We start from the raw sequence: 27,382 nt of genomic DNA on the forward strand, positions 1-27,382 counted from the left end.
GAGCAAAGCTTTTTTCTCCCTCTGAACTTTAATTGTTATTCACTCTTGCTGCAAATTTATCCCATCTGCCTAATTAAAGTGGGTGTGTTTTCCTCTCTCGTTCTCACTTTGAACACACTTGCACAATGCCGCTGGTTTTCCGTGACATCACTTCTGCCACTGTGTCCTGGAATGTGTCCAGCCAGAGTTGCCAACCTTCAATGAGAGAGGGATGAGATGATGGAGCTGGAGAAGGATTCCCTTTAACCCAAGCACTCTCCGAGACTTCTGCACTGACAGGCCTGTGCACACAGATGACTGCAACAGAAAATATAAAATGCTGGAAAATCTCAGCAGTTCTGACAGCATCTGTGGGGAGAGAATAGAGCCAACGTTTCAAGTCTAGAGATGACCCTCCGTCAGAGCATGACAGATGACGGCAACCTTGTCAGATTTTAACTATATAACGGTCAGAGTGACTCTAACAGTCAAGCCAGTTGGAACTCCTGCGGTGCGCTTGCCTCCCGGGAGCTGCTGGACTCTGGCCACTGCAGGGGTCCAGTTTGCCCCTGGGGGGGGGAAAAAATGGAATATCCAGTGAACAATACTGAGAATGACCTCAGTTTCCTTTCCGACATCGCACTCAAGCTCTGGAAAAATTGGTTGGAGATGTCAGCATTTTGGCAAACCAGCCCCACGGATTTTCCTGCCCCCCCTCCTCTGTCGCCAAGTGGCTGGGAAAACGCCCCCCAATGTTTCCGTACACTAATGCTGCGTTTAGCCACACCTCAGGCACCGGTCCCACCGCCCCAGGCAAGGTGCAACAATTCATCCTGGCTTACATTTAAAAGTACTTTTTAGATCCCAAAAAATAGGAATGACATCACCTCACATCTCTCTCTTTCCCAGCGAACGCATGTCTAATTCATATAATTGCTCCAATCTCTCAAATCATCCTGGATGCTTTTGCCTGTGTCCTTTTCTTTATTGCAATGACCAGAACTGTACACAATATTCTAAGAGCGGTAACATCAGTGATTTATAAAGTGGCTGGATTACTGTGGTACTTCAGTTCAGCACTGACCTTTTAATAAATCCCAACATCTGATTTGCTTCACTCACCGCTGAGTATTGTTATGATAGCTTCAATTTATTGACAATCAGGACCTTCGGATCATTTCCATTTTCCATGCACAAGATTGGCCGAGTTTGCCTGAAGTCTTCTGTGGAAACTGCTGCAGAGACGCCACTTAATACAAGTGCCAAATTCTGAACAACCACAAGAGTTTAACCCAATTGATCTTTTAACATCCCTCATTTGAATGGAATAAGTTGAGTTTGTCGCAACCCAAATTCTCTTGGCTGAACGAGCACAAAACTTGCTGCATTAACGCACGACTGGCTTCAGTCAGTAGACTCAATGATTTCTTCTGGCAGCTCTCAACTGACAAGAAACTTCATGCAACATAAACAGAATAAAGAGTTTACAAGGGTCCCGGGACATCTAACTAGCACTGAGCTCCAGACTGATGTGCCAGAGTTGAAAAGGAACAAATGCTTTCAGGGCATATGGATGCAAATAATGTCTGGGGCTTTGTCTGCTCAGAACTATAGCCGCTCACAATTTCATAGTCAGTGGTGTCGGGCCTAGGTGAACCACTGAATGCAGGTTAGTGCTCACATGACTATTATTGTTTCAACTTGCTCACGGTGGAGGGGTAGGTGTGATGGAATCAGCACTGACCCACCCAGGAGGAGCTGATGGGCGATATGGTGGCACAGTGGTTGGCATTGCTGCCTCACAGCACCAGGGACCTGCGTTCAAATCCAGCCTTGGGTGACTGTGTGGAGTTTGCACGTTCTCCCGGATGCTCCGGTTTCCTCCCACAATCCAAAAATGTGCGGGTTAGGTTGATTGGCCATGCTAAATTGACTCTTAGTGTCAGGAGGATTAGCAGGGTAAATACGTGGGATGGGGTGAGATTGTTGTCATCACAGGCCTGATGGGCTGAAAGGTCTCCTTCTACACTGTAGGAATTCTATGATTCTATGATGGGTGAGTCACTCCAGGCTATTGCTGAACACCTTTGAAGGGGTCCTTCCAGAGTGATGATGGTGGAGGCCTTTCCATCATTGACCAGCCTGCCCTGTCTCCTATGGCAGAGTCACACAACAACGGGGGAAGCGTGACTGAAGAGACAGAGCATGACTATTGGTTATTAAACAATGGTTTCATTGGGCGGTTTGTCAGGAAAACAAAGATAGTTTTAAGGGATTTATATTTGTATTGTTAAATATTAGAGTTTGCACATTCTCCTTGTGTCTGCGTGGGTTTCCTCCCACAGTCCAAAGATGTGTGGGTTAGGTGGATTGGCCATGCTAAATTGCCCCTTGGTGTCAGGGGGACTAGCGAGGGTAAATGCATGGGGTTATGGGGATAGGGCCTGGGTGGGATTGTGATCAGTGCAGACTCGATGGGCCGAATGACCTCCTTCTGCATGTAGGATTCTATTTGATCCTGATGTGTATAACCTGAGCTATGCTCCTGGAAGATCCAGGCTAAATTTTGGTGACAGGGAGCCAAGTTAAGTCATGAAAATCCTTGTCTGGTTGGGGTGGTCAGCGGCAGCTGGGGTGGCACCCAATTCGCAATGGTGGTTTAGTTGGCAAATGGGCCTATGATTTGGCGATGCCATAGGCATCGAGATGATGGTGGCCATTATGAGTGAAGTTGTGGTCTCGGCGCCCTGGCACAGATGTTTGGTGGTCCTTATTTGGGGATTGTACGTGCGTCTCTTTTTTCTCCATTGAAGAGCATGCTGAGTTGATTGACACAAAGGTTGTGTGGCATTTACCTGTCTTTTATATGTGCTGTAATCCTTGCATTTACACTGAGGGAGTAGAATCTTTCGTACCCTTCACTTTATTTATCGATAAATTGAGGATGTGGAGTGGGGCAATATCCTGTTTCTTATGAGGTTATGCTATTCTTTCCCTGGTATCCTTTTTGCAAAAGTGTACAATGTTAAAAACCATGTCTGGCGCCTCTTGGCGGATCCCAGTGTCCCTCGCTCTCTGGGGTTTCATTTCTTTATCTGGGTGCGTGAGGTGCTGATACAGACTCTGCTTTGTAATATTTAATTCTAGAGGATTTCCCTTATCCTGTTTGGGGGAGGATATTCTGTTGGTGGTTGTCCGGATGATTTTACTTCTCCATGTTGGTAGGGTTTTGTTGGTGGAAAATGGTTTAAGTTTTCCAGTGATGGTGGGGCCTGAACGGTGTCACTTATGTGGCTGGAGACGAGTGAGATCTGTTGTGTTGTGAGTCTTGGCATGGTGCAAGAATCCTTGGCTTATTGGCTCCTGTATACAATAACGTACACTGCCACGCCATGTCTTGTATCGATAGCAGTGGTATCCTGATGTTCCCCTTTTTCCGGGGTATCCTTTCATTGCTTGGAGGTCTTGGGATGCTGAGTTAGGTCCCGATTGGTTGTATTTACCCTACAAGGGATCCTGTAAATTGTGTAGCTTTGTGTTTGTTATCCTGTGGGGGAGGGCGTGTACCCATGGTGCCATGTGCTCATGGCTTTATCCTGTTACCCTGAGATCCCCCACTCTTTCTGGTATCCTTTCTTCATCCATATGAAAGGAGATGCTGATTACAACGGCTAATAATCTGAACCATTTGTATAAATATTTGCAGGTATTTTCCGGATGTGCATGAGGAATAATGATCACTCTGCATTGTATTAGATTTTGGGGATTTGTTGCGTCTTGTGGTAAAATGCTCAATATAAACATTTATTAAACAAAGTGTGCTTCTATTGTGTTTAGAGGGGGTTATGGTGTGAAAACTAAACACGCTGGCAGAAGCATAAAGTCGTTGCTTAGCAACTGGGAGCTACCTACCTTTAAGGTAGGACGGCTTTTTGAGTTCCATTTTTAGCTGGATATATTGCAGTTGAAGATAGGAAGCTGGAGAGTGAACATTTCTTTGCTCTACCAGAAAAGATGGACAGGACAAAGGGGCTGTAAAAAGGCAGACTTCCCAAAGAACCAGATAAAGTCCAGATAACCAGAGAATTAGGGCAGAAAGAATGTCTTAGAAAGACTGAAGTTAATGGTACAGAGACCAAGAAGTTGAACAAGGTACTATTCAGGAGAATTCAAGGAAAAAGCAGATAAAAGTGTTCTGAGTTAAAGAGACAACTGGGGTAACCAAATTTAAAGAGGGACAGTTGACTTCAGAGGTAAATCAAAAGTTTGGTCCCATCTTAATCCAATCTGGGAATCGATAATTAAAGCAATTATGAAGAGTTTATGTCACAGTCCAGACAAAAAAATCCTGAAGGGAGAGGTGTGAAACCTGGAAGTGAATCCTTGACGGAAGCACCTGAGGGAAGGTATTGTTTAAGAGAAGATTTGAAAGTGTGTCTTTTTGAAAACGGAATTTGAAATAACTCGTCTGGAAGCCGGAGTTCAGGGAGGCAAGGTGGCTCACGGAAAAGAATCATCTGGGGGCGGGGGGAGGGGATTTTGAGAAATCCACAGAAATTCACTCAGATTCAGAGTGGAGTGTGTCTGACCACAGGCAGTCTGTGTGCTAAAAGGGACTGTGTGTTACTGAGACCATTATCGCCTAAGGAATATTTGTAACCCGTGTTAACCTTACAATCTGTGTATATTTGTGAAGATAAGAGGGAGTAACGTATTGTATCATCATCAAACTTCTTACGTTTAATAATTTTTTTTTCTTCTTGTTAAAATTAATTAATGGTCCTTTGACCCTTTTTCAAGGAGACATGGAGGAATAAAGTAAAAACCTTGATCCAGGGTTCCATTCTGGGATCTTCTCATCCAGCTATGACACCAACTGTGATGGTAACAGTTCAGTATAGCTTTCTGTCAGGAGTGAATCTTGATGGACTGACCATCTTCATTCAAACTCTAATGAAATTGCAACTCGTCATTAGCTTCATTCATTTATAATTATACCCATCAGGAATGACTGAATAGGCCTGAGCTCTTCTTTTCCCAAACAGGAAAAGCTGAGAGGCGACCGAATAGAGGTCTTTAAAATTATGAATGGTTTGATTGGATCAATATAGAGAAGATTAGTGATGAACTCCAAAATTAGGGGCCTTTCCGAAAAAAAATCCAATTAAGGGTTTGCCCGGTGAATGATGAGATGTGCCACTTGTGACCATGAGGAGTTGAGAACAGAAAAGGCGTTTATAAAGGAAAGCTGGATAAGTACATTCAGGCATGGAGCAGATGCCACCATTGAGGGTGGCACAGTGGTTAGCACTGCTGCCTCTGCATGTTCGCCCTGTGTCTGTGGGTTTCCTCTGGGTGCTCTGGTTTCTTCCCACAGTCCCAAGACGTGCAGGTTAGGTGGATTGGCCATGTTAAGTTGACCCTCAGTTTAAGCTTAATTAGTGTCACAAGTAGGCTTACATTAACACTGCAGTGAAGTTACTGTGAAAATCCCCTAGTCGCCTGTTCGGATACACTGAGGGAGAATTTAGCATGGCCAATGCACCTAACCAGCATGTCGTTTGGACTGTGGGAGAAACCGGAGCACCCGGAGACACAAGGAGAATGTGCAGACTCGACACAGATGGTGATCCAAGCCGGAATTGAACACGGGTTCCTGGCGCTGTGGGGCAGCAGTGTTAACCACTGCGCTGCCTATGATGTGTAGGTTAGGTGGATTGGCCAGGCCAAATTTCCCCTTAGTGTTCCAAGATGTGTAGCTTAGAGGGATTAGCAGGGTAAGTACGCAGGGTAACAGGGAGAGGGCCTGGGTAATATGCTCTGTCGGAGACTCGGTGTAGACTCGATGGGCTGAATGGCCTCCTGCTGCACTGTAGGGATTCTATGATTAAGAAGGGTAACTGTCCTACCGTCCTCAGGAACATTCCTCCCTCATCCAACAGCACTGAAACAGATTGTCTGGTAACTCAGCCTTCTGTTATTTACGGGACCTTGGTAAATGCAAACTGGTGGCAGCATTACAGTGCATGAAATAGTGACTGCACTTCAAAAAGTAATACTTCTGTTGTAAAGAATTTTGGGATATCCTGTGGACGTGATAAGGCCAGCATGCAAACAGGCCAGCTGACCCAACTGGTTAATGTATATGTTCACCATCACATAAACCTCCTCTCACCCCTCTAACACTATCAGCATATCGTATCAGGATCTAGAAAAGGTCATGAATGTAGCCCAATCCATCACACAAACCAGCCTCCCATCCATTGACTCTGTCTACACTTCCCGCTGCCTCGACAAAGCAGCCAGCATTATCAAGGACCCCACCCACCCCGGACATTCTCTCTTCCACCTTCTTCCTTTGGGAAAAAGATACAAAAGTCTGAGGTCACGTACCAACCGACTCAAGAACAGCTTCTTCCCTGCTGCTGTCAGACTTTTGAATGGACTTACTTTGCATTAAGTTGATGTTTCTCTGCACCCTAGCTATGACTGTAACATTACATTCTGCACTCTCTCCTTTCCTTCTCTATGAACGGTGTGTTTTGTCTGCATAGCGCGCAAGAAACAATACTTTTCACTGTGTTAATAGTAGCATAGTGGTTAGCACTGCTGCTTCACAGCTCCAGGGACCTGGGTTCGATTCCCGGCTCGGGTCACTGTCTGTGCGGAGTTTGCACATTCACCCCGTGTCTGCGTGGGTTTCCTCCGGGTGCTCCGGTTTCCTCCCACAGTCCAAAGATGTGCAGGTTAGGTTGATTGGCCAAGCTAAATTGCCCCTTAGTGTCCTGGGATGCGTAGCTTAGAGGGATCAGCGGGTAAATATGAGGGTTAGAGGGATTAGCAGGTAAATATGTAGGGATATGGGGATAGGGCCTGGGTGGGATTGTTGTCGGTGCAGACTCGATGGGCCGAATGGCCTCTTCCTGCACTGTAGGGGTTCGATGGTTCAATGTGACAATAATAAATCAAATCAAATTTATCCCTCATCTGCCTAAAAGGCTCAGCATAAATGGATGCTAGTGATTACCTGAATTAGCTACATTACTTAGTTAGCTTCTACCTTGCTGAGCAGTACAGACAAGGTCAAACACCATTAGCCAAAAGCTGAATCTCAAAGCTATGGCTTCGACAAGAGATAGAAACAACTTCAAGGAGGAATTACAACATAATAAATGATAAGGTAAGTGAAGTAAGGTCTGTATACGTCAAGCCATGATTTATGCCATTACATTTTAGCGACACAAGGCACGATGCTGCCGACAGCCCTGAAATCAATCCCCCGGATTTGTCTGTTTGATTGTAAAATACCCTGTGGAGTTTGGAGTGGGCGGATTTAATGCATCTTCATCTTCTTTTGGACCCATAGTGTGGAAACAAGCAAGTGCACTCCCCAAATTGAGGTCCACATGAGGTGTTAATAGGGGAGATTTTTAGGAGCAGAGAAAAGTCACTGAATAACCTAAAGTCCTGACCATTACACAATCATTACTGGAGTGGTGGATGATATGATAATGATATCCGGCAATATCATCACAGGGACAGGTGCAATTTCTCCCTCGCTCCATTTCCACACACACCATGCATACATTTTTAATATATATATATTTATTAAAATGAAAGCATCTCATCTGTGGTATCTATCCGTCATATTCCAGGCATTGTACTTTGCCACAAATATAAACCAATCTTAAAAAAAATGAAAGGAAGTCATGCGTTTTGCCCCAGGGTTTTTCTGACCTGGAGCCTGGAACGTACAAGCAATTTACTGACCTCTGATTTGCAGGCAGCCATCCAGAAACACTGGAGCAATGCCACGGGAGTTTCACTAATCCGTGTAAAGCACAAATTGCCATTCTTTCCTCTCTTGACTACATCCATATGTTGTAATGTACATCACACACCGATTCATTTAAACAGCAATCTAAGCAGAGATTCCAGCTTCATATGGTATCATAGAATAGAATCCCTACAGTGCAGAAGGAGGCCATTCGGCCCATTGAGTCTGCACTAGCCACAATCCCACCCAGGCCCTATCCCCATAACCCCATGCATTTAACCTAGCCAGTCCCCCTGACACTAAGGGACAATTTAGCGTGGCCAATCCACCTAACCCACCTTTGGAATGTGGGAGGAAACCGGAGCACCCGGAGGAAACCTAGGTAGACACGGGGAGAATGCGTAAACTCCCACACAGACAGTGACCCAGGCCTGGAATCGAACCCGGGTCCCTGGCGCTGTGAGGCAGTAGTGCTAACCACTGTGCCGCCGTGCTGCCCCTAAATCCTTCATAAAAAATCTAATTCTACCAGGTAGGTTTACATAGAATTTTAACCTACTCCTGTGCCAACTGATGTGGGTTCACTGATGTCCCCTAAACAAATGCCCAATTTCACTTGTTTCTATTGAACATTTTTCCAGTTTAATGCTGTAATTAAATTAAAGCATTTCAACTCCAGCTTTTAAAACAACAGAATAACAGCAACCTGTACTTATTTATTTGAAGACGGAAATGCTTCATCTCTGGATTGAATTGGTCTTTCTTTAAAAAAACATCACTTTTCATTCCCACTCAGCTGTGGGAGGAGTAAAGTTTAAAGTTTACTTATGAGTGTCACAAGTAGGCTTACATTAACACTGCAATGAAGTTACTGTGAAAATCCCCGAGTCGCCACACTCGGGCGCCTGTTCGGATACACCGAGTGAGAATTTAGCATGGCCAATGCACGTTTTTCAGACTGTGGGAGGAAACCGGAGCACCTGGAGGAAACCCACACAGACACGGGGAGAACGTGCACACTCCGCACAGACAGTGACCCAGCCGGGAATCGAACCCAGGTTCTTGGCATTGTCAGGCAGTGGTGCTAACCACAGTGCCGTAGGGTACCTGATTAGACCAGCTCTTAGCATCAATTATTTGCTGAGCCCACGTCTGTGTGAATAAAACAATTATGATTCATAGACTAGATTGTGGGGGATAGTGCTAATGGTCGCTCATTGAGAGAACAAGCATAAGATTATTAGAGATGGGAAGATGCCATTACGTCCCATAAATGCACAATATTCTTAATGACCATCAGTATTTGCCATTCTTTTCAACAACAAAGTAAATTTCCTTCTTGCCTATAAGAAAAGGTTTAGTTTTAAATAAAAACAAGGCATCCACGCATAACTTTTTTTTACATTAAATTACGCTGACTGTACAGCATGGACGCAGGCCATTTGTCCCAGCAAGCCTCCCCTTGCTTCCACTCCACCCGAGTCTCCCTCCACTCCATCTGCAGTGCCTCAACTCAGCCTCAGCACATCTTCCCTTGCAATTTTCCCTTGTTCAGTTCCACCTCTGTCAAAGCATCGGAGCCGATGGTTGAGTTAGCAGTGGGGAATTTCACCTGGCCCTCAAGTCATTCAACCTGCAGAAATGCTTCGAATTTCGAACACTTCTAACGTGCTTTCCACCTTATTCGTATTTCACTGACCTTTCCCGGTTACTAATTCCATTAACCTGTTTATAGAACATAGAAAAGCTACAGCACAAACAGCCCCTTCGGCCCACAAGTTGCGCCGAACATGTCCCTACCTACTAGGCTTACCTATACCCCTCTATCTTACTAACTTCCATGAACTTATCCAAAAGAACAAAGAACAGTACAGCACAGGAAACAGGCCCTTCGGCCCTCCAAGCCTGTGCCGCTCCTTGGTCCAACTAGACCAATCGTTTGTATCCCTCCATTCCCAGGCTGCTCATGTGACTATCCAGGTAAGTCTTAAACGATGTCAGCGTGCCTGCCTCCACCACCCTACTTGGCAGCGCATTCCAGGCCCCCACCACCCTCTGTGTAAAAAACGACCCTCTGATGTCTGAGTTATACTTCGCCCCTCTCAGCTTGAGCCCGTGACCCTCTTAAAAGACCCTATCGAATATGCCTCCACCACCACTACCGGCAGCCGATTCCACGCACCCACCACTCTCTGAGTGAAAAACTTACCCCTAACATCTCCTCTGTACCTACTCCCCAGCACCCTAAACCTGTGACCTCTTGTGGCAACCATTGCAGCCCTGGGTAAAAGCCTCTGAGAATCCACTCTATCAATACCCCTCAACATCTTATACACCTCTATCAGGTCACCTCTCATCTTTCACCTCTCCAAGGAGAAAAGACGTAGCTCTCTCAACCTATCCTCATAAGGCATGCCACCTAATCCAGGCAACATCCTTGTAAATCTCCTCTGCACCCTTTCTATGCTTTCCACATCCTTTCTGTAATGAGGCGACCAGAACTGGGCACAGTACTCCAGGTGGGGTCTGACCAGAGTCCTGTACAGCTGCAGCATTATCTCCTGATTTCTACACTCAATTCCTCTATTGATGAAGGCCAGTATTCTATACGCCATCTTAACCACAGCCTCTACTGCGACGCTGCTTTGAGCGTCCTATGAACCCAGACCCCAAGATCTTTCTGATCTTCCACACTGCCAAGCGTCTTACCCTTCATATTATATTCTTTCATCCTATTCGACCTGCCAAACTGAACCACCACACACTTATCTGGGTTGAAGTCCATCTGCCACTTCTCCGCCCAGTCTTGCATCTTATCTATGTCTCGTTGCAACTGCTGACATCCCTCTACACTATCCACAACCCCACCAACCTTTGTGTCATCAGCAAACTTGCCAACCCATCCTTCCACTTCCTCATCCAGCTCATTTATAAAAATCACAATGAGCAAGGGTCCCAGAACAGATCCCTGGGGCACCCCACTGGTGACCGACCTCCATGCTGACAAAGACCCATCTACAACCACTCTTTGCCTTCTGTGGGCAAGCCAGTTCTGAATCCACAAAGCAATGTCCCCTTGTATCCCATGCCCCTTCACTTTCTCAATGAGCCTTGCATGGGGCACCTTATCAAACGCCTTACTGAAATCCATATAAACGACATCTACCGCTCTTCCCTCATCTATGTGTCTAGTTACATTTTCAAAAAATTCAATTAGGCTCGTAAGGCATGATCTGCCTTGGACAAAGCCGTGCTGACTATTTCTGATCATACTATTCCTCTCCAGATGTTCATAAATCCTGCCTCTCAGGATCTTCTCCATCAACTTACCAACCACTGAGGTTAGACTCACTGGTCTATAATTTCCTGGGCTATCTCTTCTCCCTTTCTTGAATAACGGAACCACATCCGCCATCCTCCAATCCTCCGGAACCTCTCCCATCTCCATTGATGACGCAAAGATCATCGCCAGAGGCTGAGCAATCTCTCCCCTCGCTTCCCACAGTAACCTGGGGTGCATCCCATCCGTTCCCGGCGATTTATCTAACTTGATGCTTTTCGAAAGCTCCAACACATCCTCTTTCCTAATGTTCACATGCTCAATCTTCTCAGTCCACTGCAAGTCTGCACTGCAACTACCAAGATCCTTCTCCACTGTGAATACTGAAGCAAAGTATTCATTGAGTACCTCTGCCATTTCTACCAGTTCTATACAGACTTTCCCACCGTCACATTTGATAGGTCCTACTCCTTCACATCTTATCCTCTTGCTCTTAACATACCTGTAGAATGCCTTGGGGTTTTCCTTTATCCTGTCTGCCAAGGCCTTCTCATGACCCCTTCTTGCTCTTCTAATTTCCCTTTTTAGTTCCTTCCTACTAGTGGTATACTCTTCTAGATTTCTAACATTACCTTGCTCCCTGAACCTTTTGTAGGCTTTTCTTTTCTTCTTGACTAAATTCGTTACAGCTTTCGTGCACCATGGTTCCTGTGACCTACCATAACTCCCCAGTCTCATTGGAACGTTGCTGTGCAGAGCTCCAGACAAATTTTCCTTGAACATTTGCCACATTTCCTCTATACATTTCCCTGAGAAAACCTCCTTCCAATTTCCTGCCTAATAGCCTCATAATTGCCCTTACTCCAAATAAACACTTTCCTAGCTTGACTGATCCTATCTCTCTCCAATGCTAATGTAAATGAGATAAGAGTTATGATCACTATCCCCAAAATACTCTCCCACTGAGAGATCTGACGCCTGCCCAGGTTCATTCCCTAATACCAAATCAAGTACAGCCTCTCCTCTTGTAGGCTTATCCACAAACTGTGTCAGGAAGCCCTCCTGAACACACCGAACAAACTCCTCCCCATCTAAGCCCCTTACCCTAGGGATATTCCAATCGATATTTGGGAAATTAAAATCTCCCATCACGCCCACTCTGTTACTATCACATCTCTCCAGGATCTGCTTCCCAATCTGCTCCTCCACGTTTTACTCTTTGGGTGACAACACCCCCAGCTACCCCAGCGTTTTCCATTTTTATCTCCTGTCCCTCGGAAACCGCCCCTTTTTTCTAGTCTGCCTTCACTGCCACCATCTTGAAGGCTTTTGATTCGGTCACCTCGGGATCTCCTCTCCCCCAAGGAGGACCGGCCCAAAGTGAAAGGCAAGCCTTGAACTCCTGTCACCATTTGAAATGAAGTTAGTGGTACTCACCGCAGGTAAAGTTTTGATGTTGTGCAGAGCATTCTGTGCCTCAAGTGCAGCTTTCCGCGTGTAAAACGTAACAAAACAACAGCCTGCGAAAGAAAAATGCAGGAGCTTTAAAAGATGGGAAATGAAAATTATTTAAAATTGTACATTAATATACACAACTCATTAGACTACCAGACATCATTCCGCCACATTATTCCCCCACACCACCCCTCCCTCCCCACCAACCTTTCAAAGCCCAGGCTCCATTTAAAGTAATACCAGTGTATGCAGGGAGCAATTAGGTTTCGATGATTCATCCATTATGTCTTATTTAAATGATTAAAGACTAAGTGTGATTAGGTGGATTTAATATCCGGCAGCTCTGAATATTCGAGGTGCTAGCCACAACAAGCATATCCATGTTCCCGAGCAATAACAATTCTGCATTATTATATTCTCCGAAGCAGGGTTACAAATGAAAATATGACAAGCTTCAAAACAGACAAAGTACAAGCAGCATAAAGAATAATGCAAAAGCAAAAGGTGAAGGAAGGACACAGCACGCCTCGCATTTTTCTCAACGATGCACTGCATGTTTTCCCTAATTTCTTTTCATATTTCTCACAATGAGGTGGGTTTTCTTTTAATCCCCAGCTTGCGCCTCTCCGCAATGTCCGACGGCAGCAACCCCATGACCACATGCTGCCCCAAGGCACCTCAGCCCAATGGGCATCGCCTACACAGAATATAGAAACTAGAAGCAGGAGTAGGCCATTGAGCCCTTTGAACCTACTCCGCCATTTGTTTTGATTATGGCTGATTGTCAAATTCAATATCCTGATTTCCCCCCCACCTCCCCCCATAACCCTTTAGCCTCAAGAGCTATATCTAATTTCTTCTTGAAATCAGACAATGTTTTGACCTCAACTACATTCTGCGGTCGTGAATTCCACACATTCACCACTCCATGGGTGAAAAAGTTTCTCCTCCCCTCAGTCCGAAAAGGTTTACCCCTTATCCTCAAACTATGATCCCTAGTTCTGGACTTCCCCATCATTGGGAACATTCTTTCTGATTCTACCCTGTCTAACCCTGTTAGAGTTTTATAAGTTTTTCTGAGATCCCCTCTCACTCTTCTAAATGCCAATGAATATAATCCTAACTGACTTAGTCTCTCCTCACATGGCAGATCTGACATCTCAGGAATTAGCCTGGCAAACTTTTGCTGTACTCTCTCGAAAGCAAGGACATCCCTCCTTAGATAAGGACACCAAAACTGCAAACAATACTCCAGGTGTCGCCTCACCAATGCCCTGTATAATTGTGGTAAAATTTCCCTATTCCTATACTCAAAACCTCTCGCTATAAAGGCCAACATACAATTTGCTTTCTTGATAGCTCAGGTAGTGAGTGTGAGCACGTCACACGACTCAGGAGACAACGGGGAAAAATTATCATAGCTAACCACACTTCTAACGGCACGGTGGCACAGTGGTTAGCACTACTGCCTCACAACACCAGGGACCTGGGTTCGATTCCCGGCTTGGGTCACTGTCTGTGTAGAGTTTGCACGTTCTCCCTGTGTCTGCGTGGGTTTCCTCCGGGTGCTCCAGTTTCCTCCCACAGTCCAAAGATGTGCAAGTTAGGTTCATTGGCCATGCTAAATTCTCCCTCAGTGTACCCGAACAGGTGCCGGAGTGTGGCGGCTAGGGGATTTTCACAGTAACTTCATTGCAGTGTTAACGTAAGCCTACTTGTGACACTAATAAATAAACTTTAACTTTCTGTCTCGCAGTGTGTCCACGTATGGACTCCCCGCTAAAAGCTGGCCGACCTTTAATCTCCTTGGTTGAAAAGAAGGGGCCAACTGCATCATTCCTACAGTCATCCCGACAGAACTCAGTACAAACTATAATAATACATTCAGAATAAACAGGGAAAATGTAAACACGTACAACAGGAACAGAGCAGAATTGAGAATAGGGCACAGTAATTTGATAACAGATTTGTAATAATGTGCCGGGCCACTGGAGAATTAGGATTTTTTGCAGAACAAATTAAGAAACAAAATGCAATAACAATAAGAGCAGACAAAATTACTGCTGTGTTTCTGGGTATTACACTCCCATTGATGTTGTGTTTTCTTTTCATAAAACACTTAACTCTCCTCTCTCGAGTGTAGCTTCACTGGTCATGTGAAACACTGAACGATCAATAGGACCCTGATTTAATAGAAAAACAAACAAACAGCCACTGAGCTTCCGGCACTTCATCCCCACAGGCCTGGAACTCCCGAGTCTTTATAACCCTGGGAGTTATCAAAGGATTTCCCAATATATGAGACACGCGACCTCTGAAACTGGAAGTGTCTGATCCCTGGATAAAATATATTGCCCATCCTCACAGATCTGTCCTCTTGTGTGGGCGGCCATTGAATCCCGACAGTGCAGGAGGAGGCCTGACGGCCCTTCGAGGCTGCATCGTCTCTCCAAAAGAGCGTCTCTCCAAAAGGCCCCAACCCCCACTCTATCCCCGTCACCCTGCAGATTTACTGTGGCTAATTCATCTAATTTATACATCTTTTGGACACGAAGGATCAATTTAGCATGGCCAATCTATCTAACTTACTCATCTTTGGACACTAAGAAGCAATTTAGCTTGGCCGACCCACCTAACCGGCACATATTTAGACACTAAGGGGCAATTTAACATGGCCAATCCACCTAACTTGCACATATTTGGACACTAAAGGGCAATTTAGCATGGCCAATCCATCTAACCTACTCATCTTTGGACCCAATGGGGCAGTTTTGCATGGCCAATCCTAAAGTTTATTTATTTATTAGTCACAAGTAAGGCTTACATTAACACTGCAATGAAGTTACTGTGAAAGTCCCCGAGTCGCCACACTCCGGCGCCTGTTCGGGTCAATGCACCTAATCAGCACGTTTTGTGGGAGGAAACCGGAGCACCCACAGGAAACCCACGCAAACACAGGGAGAACGTGCAAACTCCACACAGACAGTGACCCAAGCCGGGAATCGAACCCGGGTCCCTGGCGCTGTGAGGCAGCAGTGCTACATATTGGTCCTAATGACATAGGCAGGAAGAGTGATGAGGTCCTGCAGCAGCAGTTTAGGGAGTTAGGTAGAAAGTTAAAAAGCAGGACTTCTAGAGTTGTAATCTCAGGATTACTCCCTGTGCCACGTGCCAGTGAGGCTAGGAATGGGAAGATAGTGCAGCTCAACACGTGGCTAAACAGCTGGTGTAGGAGGGAGGGTTTCAGATATCTGGACCATTGGGATCTCTTCCGGGGCAGATGGGACCTGTACATGAAGGACGGGTTGCATTTAAACTGGAAGGGCACAAATATTCTGGCCGGGAGGTTTGCTAGTGTCACACGGGAGGATTTAAACTAGTTTGGCAGGGGGTGGGAACCAAAGCAAAGGTGAATCAGCTGAAGGGGAACCAGAGAGTCGGGCCAGTGAGACTCAGAGAAACAGTAGGCAGGGTGGGGTTGCTAATCAGAGAGGGTCTGGTGGACTGAAGTGCATTTGTTTCAATGCGAGAAGTGTAACAGGTAAGGCAGATGAACTTAGAGCTTGGATTAGTACTAGGAACAACGATGTTGTTGCCATTACAGAGACTTGGTTAAGGGAAGACAGGATTGGCAGCTTAACATTCCAGGATACAGATGTTTCAGGCGGGATAAAGGGGGATGTAAAAGGGGTGGGAGAGTTGCACTACTGGTTAAGGAGAATATGATGTGGAGAGGAGAATATCACAGCTGTACCGGATCCGGGAGGACACCTCGGAGGGCTCATACAGCGAGGCAAAATGGGTAGAGCTCAGGAATAGGAAAGGTGTAGTCACAATGTTGGGGGTTTACTATAGGCCACCCAATTGCCAGCGGGAGATTGAGGAACAGATATGTGGGCAGATTTTGGCAAGGTGTAAAAGTAACAGGGTTGTTGTTGTGGGAGATTTTAATTTCCCCTATATTGACTGGGACTCACTTAGTTCTAGGGGTGTGGATGGGGCAGAGTTTGTAAGGAGCATCCAGGAGGGCTTCCTGAAACAGTACATAGATAGTCCAACTAGGGAAGGGGCCATACTGGACCTGGTATTGGGGAATGAGCCCGGCCAGGTGGTCGATGTTTCAGTAGGAGAGCAGTTTGGGAACAGTGACCACAATTCAGTAAGCTTTAAGGTACTGATGGATAAAGATAAGTGTAGTCCTCAAGTTAAGGTGCTAAATTGGGTGAATATTAGGCAGGAATTGAAGAATGTAGATTGGGGGCAGATGTTTGAGGGCAAATCAACATCTGGCATGTGGGAGGCTTTCAAGTGTAAGTTGATAGGGATTCAGGACTGGCACATTCCTGTAAGGATAAAGGATAAGTATGGCAAGTTTTGGGGACCTTGGATAACGAGAGATATTGTGAGCCTAGTGAAAGAGAAAAAGGAAGCATTTGTCAAAGCCAGGAGGCTGTGAACACATGAAGCAAGTGTGGAATACAAGGAAAGTAGAAAGAAACTTAAGCAAGGAGTAAGAAGAGCTAAAAGGGATCATGAAAAAGCATTGGCCAGCAGGATTAAGGAAAATCCCAAGGCTTTTTACACATATATACAGAGCAAGAGGGTAGCCAGGGAGAGGGTTGGCCCACTCAAGGACAAGAGAGGGAATCTATGTGTGGAGCCAGAGGAAATGGGCGAGGTATTAAATGAGTACTTTGCGTCAGTATTCACCAAAGAGAAGGACTTGGTGGATGATGAGTCTGGGAAAGGATGTGTAAATAGTTTGAGTCATGTTGAGATTAAAAAGGAGGTATTGGGGTTCTTGAGAAACATTAAGGTAGACAAGTCCCCAGGGCCTGATGCGATATACCCCAGAATACTGAGAGAGGCAAGGGAGGAAATTGCTGGGGCCTTGAGAGAAAGCTTTGTATCCTCACTGGCTACAGGGGAGGTCATGATGTGGAGATGCCGGCGTTGAACTGGGGTGAACACAGTAAGAAGTCTCACAACACCAGGTTAAAGTCCAACAGGTTTATTTGGTAGCAAATACCATAAGCTTTCGGAGCGCTGCTCCTTCGTCAGATGGAGTGGAAATGTGCTCTCAAACAGTGCACAGAGACACAGAAATCAAGTTACAGAATACCGATTAGAATGCGAATCCCTACAGCCAGCCAGGTCTTAAAGGTACAGACAATGTGGGTGGAGGGAGCATTAAACACAGGTTAAAGAGATGTGTATTGTTCCGCACACATGAGGACGGCCTAAACCGGGATGTTGGATTTATGTCACATTATCAGTAACCCCCACAGCTTGCCCCCTGAACTTGCAGAATCTCACTAGTTATTCTGTCTGGAGACAATACACAGCGCTCCGAAAGCTTATGGTATTTGCTACCAAATAAACCTGTTGGACTTTAACCTGGTGTTGTGAGACTTCTTACAGGGGAGGTCCCAGAGGATTGGAGAATAGCCAATGTTGTTCCTTTGTTTAAGAAGGGTAGCAAGAATAATCCAGGTAATTACAGGCCGGTGAGCCTTACATCAGTGGTAGGGAAATTATTGGAGAGGATTCTTCGAGACAGGATTTATTCCCACTTGGAAATAAGTGGATGTATTAGTGAGAGGCAACATGGTTTTGTGAAGGGGAGGTCGTGTCTCACAAACCTGATCGAGTTTTTCGAGGAAGTGACGAAGATGATTGATGAGGGTAGGGCAGTGGATGTTGTCTACATGGACTTCAGTAAGGCCTTTGACAAGGTCCCTCATGGCAGACTGGTGCAGAAGGTGAAGTCGCATGGGATCAGAGGTAAGCTGGCAAGGTGGATACAAAACTGGCTCGGTCAAAGGAGACAGAGGGTAGCAGTGGAAGGGTGCATTTCTGAATGGAGGGCTGTGACAAGTGGTGTTCCTCAGGGATCAGTGCTGGGACCTTTGCTGTTTGTAATATATTTGGAGGAAAATGTAACTGGTTTGATTAGTAAGTTTGCGGACGACACAAAGGTTGGTGGATTTGCGGATAGCGATGAGTTCCATCAGAGGATACAGCAGGATATAGATCAGTTGGAGACTTGGGCGGAGAGATGGCAGATGGAGTTTAATCCGGACAAATGTGAGGTAATGCATTTTGGAAGGTCTAATATCGTTAGGAAATATACAGTAAATGGCAGAACCCTTCAGAGTATTGATAGGCAAAGGGATCTGGGTGTACAGGTACACAGGTCACTGAAAGTGGCAGTGCAGGTGGAGAAAGTAGTCAAGAAGGCATATGGCATGCTTGTCTTCATCGGCCGGGGTATTGAGTTTAAAAATTGGCAAGTCATGTTGCAGCTTTATAGAACCTTAGTTAGGCCGCATTTGGAATATAGTGTTCAATTCTGGTCGCCACACTACCAGAAGGATGTAGAGGCTCTGGAGAGGGTACAGAAAAGATTTACCAGGATGTTGCCTGGTATGGAGGGCATTATCTATGAGGAGAGGTTGGAGAAACTTAGTTTGTTCTCACTGGAGCGACGGAGGTTGAGGAGAGACCTGATAAAAGTCTACAAGATTATGAGAGGCATGGACAGAGTGGATAGTCAGAAGCTTTTTCCCAGGGTGGAAGAGTCAATTACTAGAGGGCACAGGTTTAAGGTGCGAGGGGCAAAGTTTAAAAGAGAGGTACGAGGCAGATTTTTTACACAGAGAGGGGTAGGTGCCTGGGACTCGTTGCCGGGGGAGGTAGTGGAAGCGGATACAGTAGTGACTTTTAAGGGGCATCTTGACAAGTACATGAATGAGATGGGAATAGAGGGATATGGTCCCCGGAAGGGTAGGGGGTTTTAGTTAAGCCGGGCAGCATGGTCGGTGCAGGCTTGGAGGGCCGAAGGGCCTGTTCCTGTGCTGTAATTTTCTTTGTTCTTTGCTAACCACTGTGCCACCCACAATCCATCTAACCCGCAGATGTTTGGAGTGTGGGAAGGAACCGGAGCATCCGAAGGAAACCCACGCAGACACGGGGAGAACGTGCAGACTCCACACAGACAGTGACCTGAGGCCGGAATTGAACCCGGGTCCCTGGCTCTCTGAGGTAGCAGTGCTAACCACTGTGCCATCGCGTGCCGAGGGATGGGGTGGGCTCTGATACATGGAAAGGAAGGTGGCTGCTGGTTTGCCAGCACTACTTTAGTGGAATGACGCGACAGACAGTTTTACTGACAGGAAGAAGGAAGATTATTTTGAGGCAGCAGCGATGTGCAACAACACATGGAAAGATGATGTTTTTTTTTGCATCTGCGAGTCCATTAAACCCGGGATCAGGCATCCTTGCAATGGTGTCAGAGCAGTTCAGACTGAGCTTCCCCTGGTCTGAAGCTCAGGGGAAGGTCAAACCACTTGGCCAAGGAGATTGAACCAGGGAGAAAATAGATTCTGCCAAGCAAAAATTATGGATTCAGATGAAAGCGTGCAACATGATTTTTATTACATTTTAAGTCTCTATCCAGTTTTATATTCAACCTGATGCTATTTTAATCTATTTTAATTCATTGCTCGGCAGCAACAAATACCATCTGGAATCGGAGCAAGCCACTAACCACAGCTGTTAGGAATGCTGACAACATTTTTACCAATAGAAAAGCACGGCCGAATATTACATGATATTCCAATTAGTATTTTTTTTGAGAGGGAGACTATTTACATAAAGGGACTTCAGCAGCTGTTAAGGAGGGAACGTCTAGGGGAGGGGAGGTGGGGGACAGAATGTATTCTCCTGTCAATTTTACTCTGCCAAGGCTTTGTTAACGATATTATATCAAATAGAACTCAGTGCCCCTGCCTGCTTGCACCCACACTATAGGTCTTCCGCCTCCTGATAAGCGATTAGTGGATGCAGTTGCACGAGTTGGTGGCTTGTGATGCTTGGGGTGGAGTCGTGTTACACAACAGCAGAGATTTCGTAGCATCGGTCCCTAGGCTGTGACGAATTGCTGCTTTCAACTGATTGGCAGCGATATGGGGCTCGCTATCGCTGAGGAGTCAGTCAGGGAGGGAAAGGACTGGAGGAGAGTCGGGGGGGGGGGGGGGGGGGGGGGGAGCGGACACATATAAAGGCGGGCAAGGAGTGAAATGGCAGCCAGGGGGTCTGTCAGAATGTACACAGGGGCGGTACGATGGCACAGCAGGGCAAGCGAGCCGTGCAAACCACTGTAAACATCAGCAAGGCCAGAAGGTCCCACTATGGGCGGCACGGTGGCACAGTGGTTAGCACTGCTGCCTCGCCAGGGACCAGGGTTCAATTCCTGGCTTGGGTCACTGTCTATGCGGAGTCTGCACGTTCTCCCCGTGTCTGTGTGGGTTGCCTCCGGGTGCTCTGGTTTCCTCCCACAGTCCGAAGAACGTGCTGGTTAGCTGCATTGGCCATCCTATATTCTCCCTCAGTGTGCCCAGATCAAATCAATGGAGGCTGATTTGTTGTCCCTTCTGTATTGTTGTTTTATTTTCAATGACGGATCCCCACTGAGCCTTGTAAATTACAGCAAAGGATCACAATTTTCAGCGGGAATGTTGGAAATTCTAGAATTACCTTTTGCTGAAAAGCCCTAAGTCAACAACGGCAAATAAAAACTGAAATGATGTCAGTGAGCTCACGGCTGCTTCCTCTGCATCCTGACCTGGTCTAGGTGCTTCTGGGAGATGCCCTGGGAGCTGTGGGAAACTGGCATGAAATGGCAGCTACGCCGACTGCTGCCACAGATTGTGTCTAGTTTGCATTTGTTCTCCTCTTCTTCCATTCCCCCCTTACCATCACCCGCTGGCCAGGTACTAAGCTCACCTTATGTTACGGGTTCATGAGCATTGGCTTCCCTCTGGGGCCCTTGCCATAAGAGCGATACGTCAATTGGGTGGACGTTTGCAGCTATGGAGCCCTTCCAAGTTTCACTAAAAGCAAGAAAAACTGAAACGCTGCTCTGAAAACTCTCTGCTCTGCTGGTTATGCCCTCCGGGTTCAATCAGTTGAGTCCCATTTACGCTCGCAATCAGAACGGCGCTATTTCAGATCTCTCCAAGCACTGATTACAATTGGGGCTACTCACTACACCCCTCACAGTACGAGGCACTTTCGATGATAGAAATTTAATTGATTTCACCTCACCAAAGTAAACCAGGCCAGGATTCATTCAGTACAGGAGATTACTAACACATGCATTCATTTAGCAGCTTATTATGTTGATTTGTCTCAAAGCACTTCACACAATGAATTACTTTCTGAAGTGCACTGATTGTTGTAACGTCGGCAAAGGCAGCAGCTGCTCAGGGCAAGCAATGCCCCATAAATAGCAACAAGACATATGGCTATTTGTTGAGGGAGGATGGTCGGTGAGGGCAACAGTGGCGCTGCCTGCTCCTCGAGTCACACCTGGGGATTTTTAACGTTCACCCGAACTAACAGAACAGTCAGGTGGGGACTTTGGGTTTAACAACTGTTCTGTAGATTGGCACTTCTGGCAATGTAGTGCTCCCTCAGTAATGCAACGGAACCTCAGTCTGGGTTGCATTGGAGCCGCAGTGTGATGTAAGCAACATGGTGCCCTGATTTTTTAAAAATATAATCGACCTTTATTTGTTGTGCCTTTCACCATTTTGCTTTCTCATTGGCTCTCAAATCTACAGTAACTCAAGCACACACACAACACTCAGGAAAGCTTCATACCAGGGAACTGCTGTGCGCGGTTTCATACTGCCATGTCCCTCTTCTGAAGAGACCTCTCTGCAGGGGGCGGAATAGTCTTGTCCATGAAGGAGAGGCAATGGCAAGTGCTAACACCAGAGGTTACATTTGTACACGAATTCCTGCGCACACGCTATGCTGATTTGCGAACTGGATGCAGGGCTCTGCAGAGTGATGAGTTAGACAAAAGGAAAATGTTCTCTCTCATTGTCAGGGACGTTGGAACGTGGAATTCTTCTACCTACAATAACCTGCACCTTGTTAATTTTAATTAACTGAAGATGTGAAAGACCCACAGAGACTAGTTGGGCAGCCGTTTTAATTGGAAATTTACCAATGACCTGCTGATCCAGCAAGATATTGAAATACAGAATCATACAGCACAGAAGGAGGCCAATCAGCCCATTGTGCCATTGATGCAGGCTTCTTGCTAAAATGACCCAATTAGTCCCACGCCCAACTCTTTCCCCATGGTCCTGCAAATGTTTCTATTTTAAGTATATATACAATTCCCTTTCCATACTCTGAGATAATGGATCTTCCGGTGATGCCCTCATTAATGAGAAGTGAATGTCTAAGTACGCCAGCCTACGTGAAGAATAATATGCCTTTTGATTAAGCAGAGGAAGTATTTGCACAGCTTTAATTAGAATCCTAAACTTTGTAGCAATTGGTTGCTTGACCAGACTGTACGATGCACCAGATGTTCCTGTAAAGGTGAAATCTGTGACTTGATCGTAAACTTTGTCAACTAGTATGGTGATCTCTGTGTGTGGCTATCTGGTTCCAGATTTTCTAAATAGAATACTTTGCAGTGAGTGGCGTAGTGAAATCAGTCACTCAGTGTCAATCTATGAGCTGAGGTAACCGCACGTTTGCTGTGCAAAATCACAGGAGGGATCAGGTGAATCAAAGTGTATATTCTGAAATAGATATTAACCTACAATTTGGAAATTCGACATGTCCGCTCCGACTCTCACCAATTTTTATAGATGCACCATAGAAAGCATCCTTTCCAGATGTATCACAGATTGGTATGGCTCCTGTTCTGCCCAAGGCCATGCTGACCACGCCGACACTATAGTTAAGAAAGCCCACCAACTTTCTCAGAAGACTAAGGAAATTTGGCATGTCAGCTACGACTCTCACCAACTTTTATAGATTCAGCACAAAAAACATTCTTTCTGGTTGCATCACAGCTTGGTGTGGCTCCTGCTCTGCCCAAGACCGCAAAGAACTACAAAAGGTCGTGAATGTAGCCCAATCCATCACGCAAACCAGCCTCCCATCCATTGACTCTGTCTACACTTCCCGCTGCTTCGGGAAAGCAGCCAGTATAATCAAGGACCCCACGCACCCCAGACATTCTCTCTTCCACCTTCTTCCTTTGGGAAAAAGATGCAAAAGTCTGAGGTCACGTACCAACCGATTCAAGAACAGCTTCTTCCCTGCTGCTGTCAGACTTTTGAATGGACCTACCTTGCATTAAGCTGATCTTTCTCTTCACCCTAGCTATGACTGTAACACTACATTCTGCACTCTCTCATTTCCTTCTCTATGAAAGGTATGTTTTGTCTGTATAGTGCGCAAGAAACAATACTTTTCACTGTATGTTAATACATGTGACAATAGTAAATCAAATCAAATCAAATCAAAGACCGCAAGAAACTACAGAGTAGTGATCATAGCCCAGTCCATCAGGCAAACCAGCCTCCCATCCATTGACTCTGTCTACACTTCCCGCTGCCTCGGGAAAGCAGCCAGCATAATCAAGGACTCCACGCACCCCGGACATTCTCTCTTCCTTCCACCTTCTCCCGTTGGGAAAAAGATGCAAAAGTCTGAGATCTCGTACCAACCGACTCAAGAACAGATTCTTCCCTGTTGCCATCAGACTTTTGAATGGACCTACCTTATATGAAGTTGATCTCTCTCTACACCCTAGCTGTGACTGTAACACTATACTCTGCATCCTCTCCTTTCCTTCTCCCTGATGTACCCTATGAACGGCATGCTTTGTCTGCGTAATGTGCAAGAAACAACAGTTTTCACTGTTTCCCAATATTAGTGACAATAATAAATCAAATCAAATCAAATTAAGCACTTGCACCCTACTAGATTACCCAAGTTAAAAAGATAGTGACTTGGCCAAATAAACCATCGAGTAAAAACTACCGTGGGTCCCTTTTGGGTTTGAGGCAGGTGTAATGTTCTCAGGATAGTCACAACCGCAGAATTATAGTAACAGACCTCTTGAGTCTAAATGATACAATAGAATACCATTGATTTTGGCTCTCAGTTTGCCATTCTGATCCTGCGGCAATAAATCACACTGTTCCTGAGTCTCCAACACAATTAGTTTTAAGTCTAAGTGGCAGCGACATGATAATTGGCTCATGCAGGAAATAGGGATCACCATCGATTTTGATGGGTGGGTGGGGTGGGGGAGGGGGGCGGGGGCATTAATTAACTTCTCACTGACACAGATTGGTCGAATCTGTGTGTGCAGCAAGTGTAAACACTAGTCTAAAAAAAAATCCTTGATCCCAAATCCCCATGCCAATGTTTTTGGCCTCCAGGTGTCACTTTGCTCTGCTTCATGGCTGAAATCAGTAACTCAGTGGAGCAAGGCATCAAACTCACCTTCCATCACTGTGTGGCATACACATTGGCGCTTCAATGCACCATATCAATGCTGGCAGTTTTAATCAATGCTACAGGCCCTTGCTCCCCTGAAGATTCATGTAAGCGATGGTTAATGTAGTGAGTACATGAGCTGTACAGATCAGGTCTGCTCCCTGCTTTATATTGAGTTAGCCAACTGCGACTACAGCAGTGGTTCGGCTGCTATGTTTCTTTTCCCCTATGTTCCAAGTATTAACATGCGTAAATGGAAGTTGTTGATGTTGATACAACTGGCTTCAGTGATCCGGGGTACAGAAGACAGGTTTCCCAATCCCCAGTTGATATAGCGCGTATTCCTCTGGACATTTGAGTGCACAGAAGAACGTGAGCTTGACCGTCATGGTTTCTACAGCTGAATAGTCTGTTTTAGGTTTAAACATGAGGAATGGTCATTTGGATGAGGTGACCTGAGAATTCCTGCAGTGCAGGAGGAAGCCAATCAGCCCATCGAGCCAACACCACCAATAATTCCACCCAGGCCTATCCCTATAACCCCATGCATTTACCCTGCTCATCCCCCTGGCACTAAGGGTCAATTTAGCATGGCCAATCCACCTAACCCACACATCTTTGGACTGTGGGAGGAAACTGGAGCACCCGGAGGAAACCCACGCAGAAACGGGGAGAATGTGCAAACTCCACACAGACAGTGACCTGGGCTGGAGTCGTGAGCACAGTAAGAAGTCTCACAATACCAGGTTAAAGTCCAACAGGTACTTGTACAGGTCTTGGTACTATTCTGGAATTGTGAGGCAGCATTGCTAACCACTGTGCCACCGTGCCGCCAATTCTAGTGACAATGAGGTTTAACATTGTTGCATGGGCACCTTTCGGAAAAGCAGAGGAGAAACGGGTTCACGTCCCCACGCGATGTAGATTGCCCCCCCCCCCACAAGAATTCAGTGTCATCAGTTTGCTGGTGCCACCCAGTCAGGGCAATAAAACCAAAACTGTCACCACTTACAATGGAAATGCCGAATGATACCTTGGCTTCTGTATTATCACAGACCTCTGCATAATGCTGATGTTAATATAATTGAGTCTTTCTGTCCCATTGTACATTAAGTGCAGAAATTCTGCATTTCTGTTGAAATAAAGTGATGTTTCTCATTAAGTGACAGTTCACTTGGTACTATTCAGTCAAAGGCAACTTCCTAATGCACATTTCATCTTCGCAATAGCATTTAGTGTAGGAGTAAAGCACTTACTTCACTGAGCTTTGTAGTGGTTGTCAGTGCGTAGTTAACATTTTACAGTGAGGAGATTGTTGGTTCCTGAGTGATGGAACATTCACATCTCTACCTTATGGTCATGAGATGTCTAGTTCACTGAATCTACTGACACTTTTGAGAATGGGTTTTGCCAATTCTAGGTGGGGGCTAAAGGGTATTGTACATCATTGGAAGTGAATGTTTTGCGGGGTCGGCGGAAATGGGGGAAAGGGACTATTGTCACTCATGATGGCAGAGTGCACTGCTGCCTCACAGCGCCAGGGACTCGGGTTCAACTCCGGCCTCAGGTGACTGTCTGTGGGGGTTTGCACCTTCTCCCCATGTCTGTGTGGGTTTCTCTGAATGCTCCGGTTTCCTCCCACACTCCAAAGATGTGCAGGTTCGGTGGATTGGCCATGCAAAATTGCCCTTTCGTGTCCCAAGATGTGTAGGTTAGGGGAATGAACAGGGTAAATACTTGAGGTTACGGGGAACAGGTCTGGGTGGGATTGCCCTTTAGTGTCAGGGGGATTATGTGGGGTTACAAGGATAGGGCCTGAGTGGGATTGTTGTTGCTGCAGACTCAATGGGCTGAATGGCCTCCTTCTGCACTGTAGGGATTCTATTGGTGTGTTGGTTAATCATGAAGACAGCTGTGATGTGAACTGGTTTATAATCCAGCCTGCATCTTGACAACAGGTTAGGTACTTGTGATAACAGTAAGCTGGAAAGGTCTTCAGATCCTAATAATGGGCTTCCTTGATGCTGCCCTGTGGCTTATCTAATGTTGATCAAAAGATGAAAAGACCCTGGGCTTGATCCTTGGCCTTTGCTTTGTAAACCGGCTTGAGTTGTGATGGCCCTAAAGGTACAATTGGTTTTAGGTCTACTGTGCATGGCAGGAAAATAAATCGTCTAAGATCTCTGGTTCTGATTAGCAACCCATTACCCAATGCAAAGCAATTGGGTGACAGATTTGACTTTTTTCTCATGTTAGAAGATATGATAATGTTCTCCTCTTGTAGAATATCAACACTGAGCAAGACAAACGGCTAGTTAATCTGCTTATAGTCATCAAAGATTGTCATATTCCCCAATTACAACCCTGACTACACTTCAGAAATATTCCATTGGCTAAAAAGCTCTGATCCTGAAAGTAAATTATGATGAAATAAATGCCAAGTTCTTTGTTTCTCTGTGGGGTCCACACGTCCTACTGCAAGGTAAGAACAAGCAAACAGGAGATTGTTTCAATGGCCCCACCGAGAGCTGACAGCAATATCCTTGGGGCACTTCTTCAGAACTGGAGCA

General features: G+C 45.8%; 1 protein-coding gene across 49 annotated transcripts in view; it reads right to left on the reverse strand.

Moving 5' to 3' along the window:
- celf2 (cugbp, Elav-like family member 2) overlaps nt 1-27,382 on the reverse strand; it is a 972,609-nt gene that overhangs the window by 138,607 nt on the left and 806,620 nt on the right. For all 49 annotated transcript variants that reach the window (XM_078235904.1, XM_078235880.1, XM_078235902.1 and 46 more), the window contains one exon: nt 12,474-12,556. In XM_078235904.1, coding sequence (XP_078092030.1) covers nt 12,474-12,556 — 83 coding nt within the window. The remainder of the gene's footprint in view (nt 1-12,473; nt 12,557-27,382) is intronic.

Source organism: Mustelus asterias, chromosome 19 (genome assembly GCF_964213995.1).
Source record: "Mustelus asterias chromosome 19, sMusAst1.hap1.1, whole genome shotgun sequence".
Taxonomy (NCBI): Eukaryota; Metazoa; Chordata; class Chondrichthyes; order Carcharhiniformes; family Triakidae; genus Mustelus; species Mustelus asterias.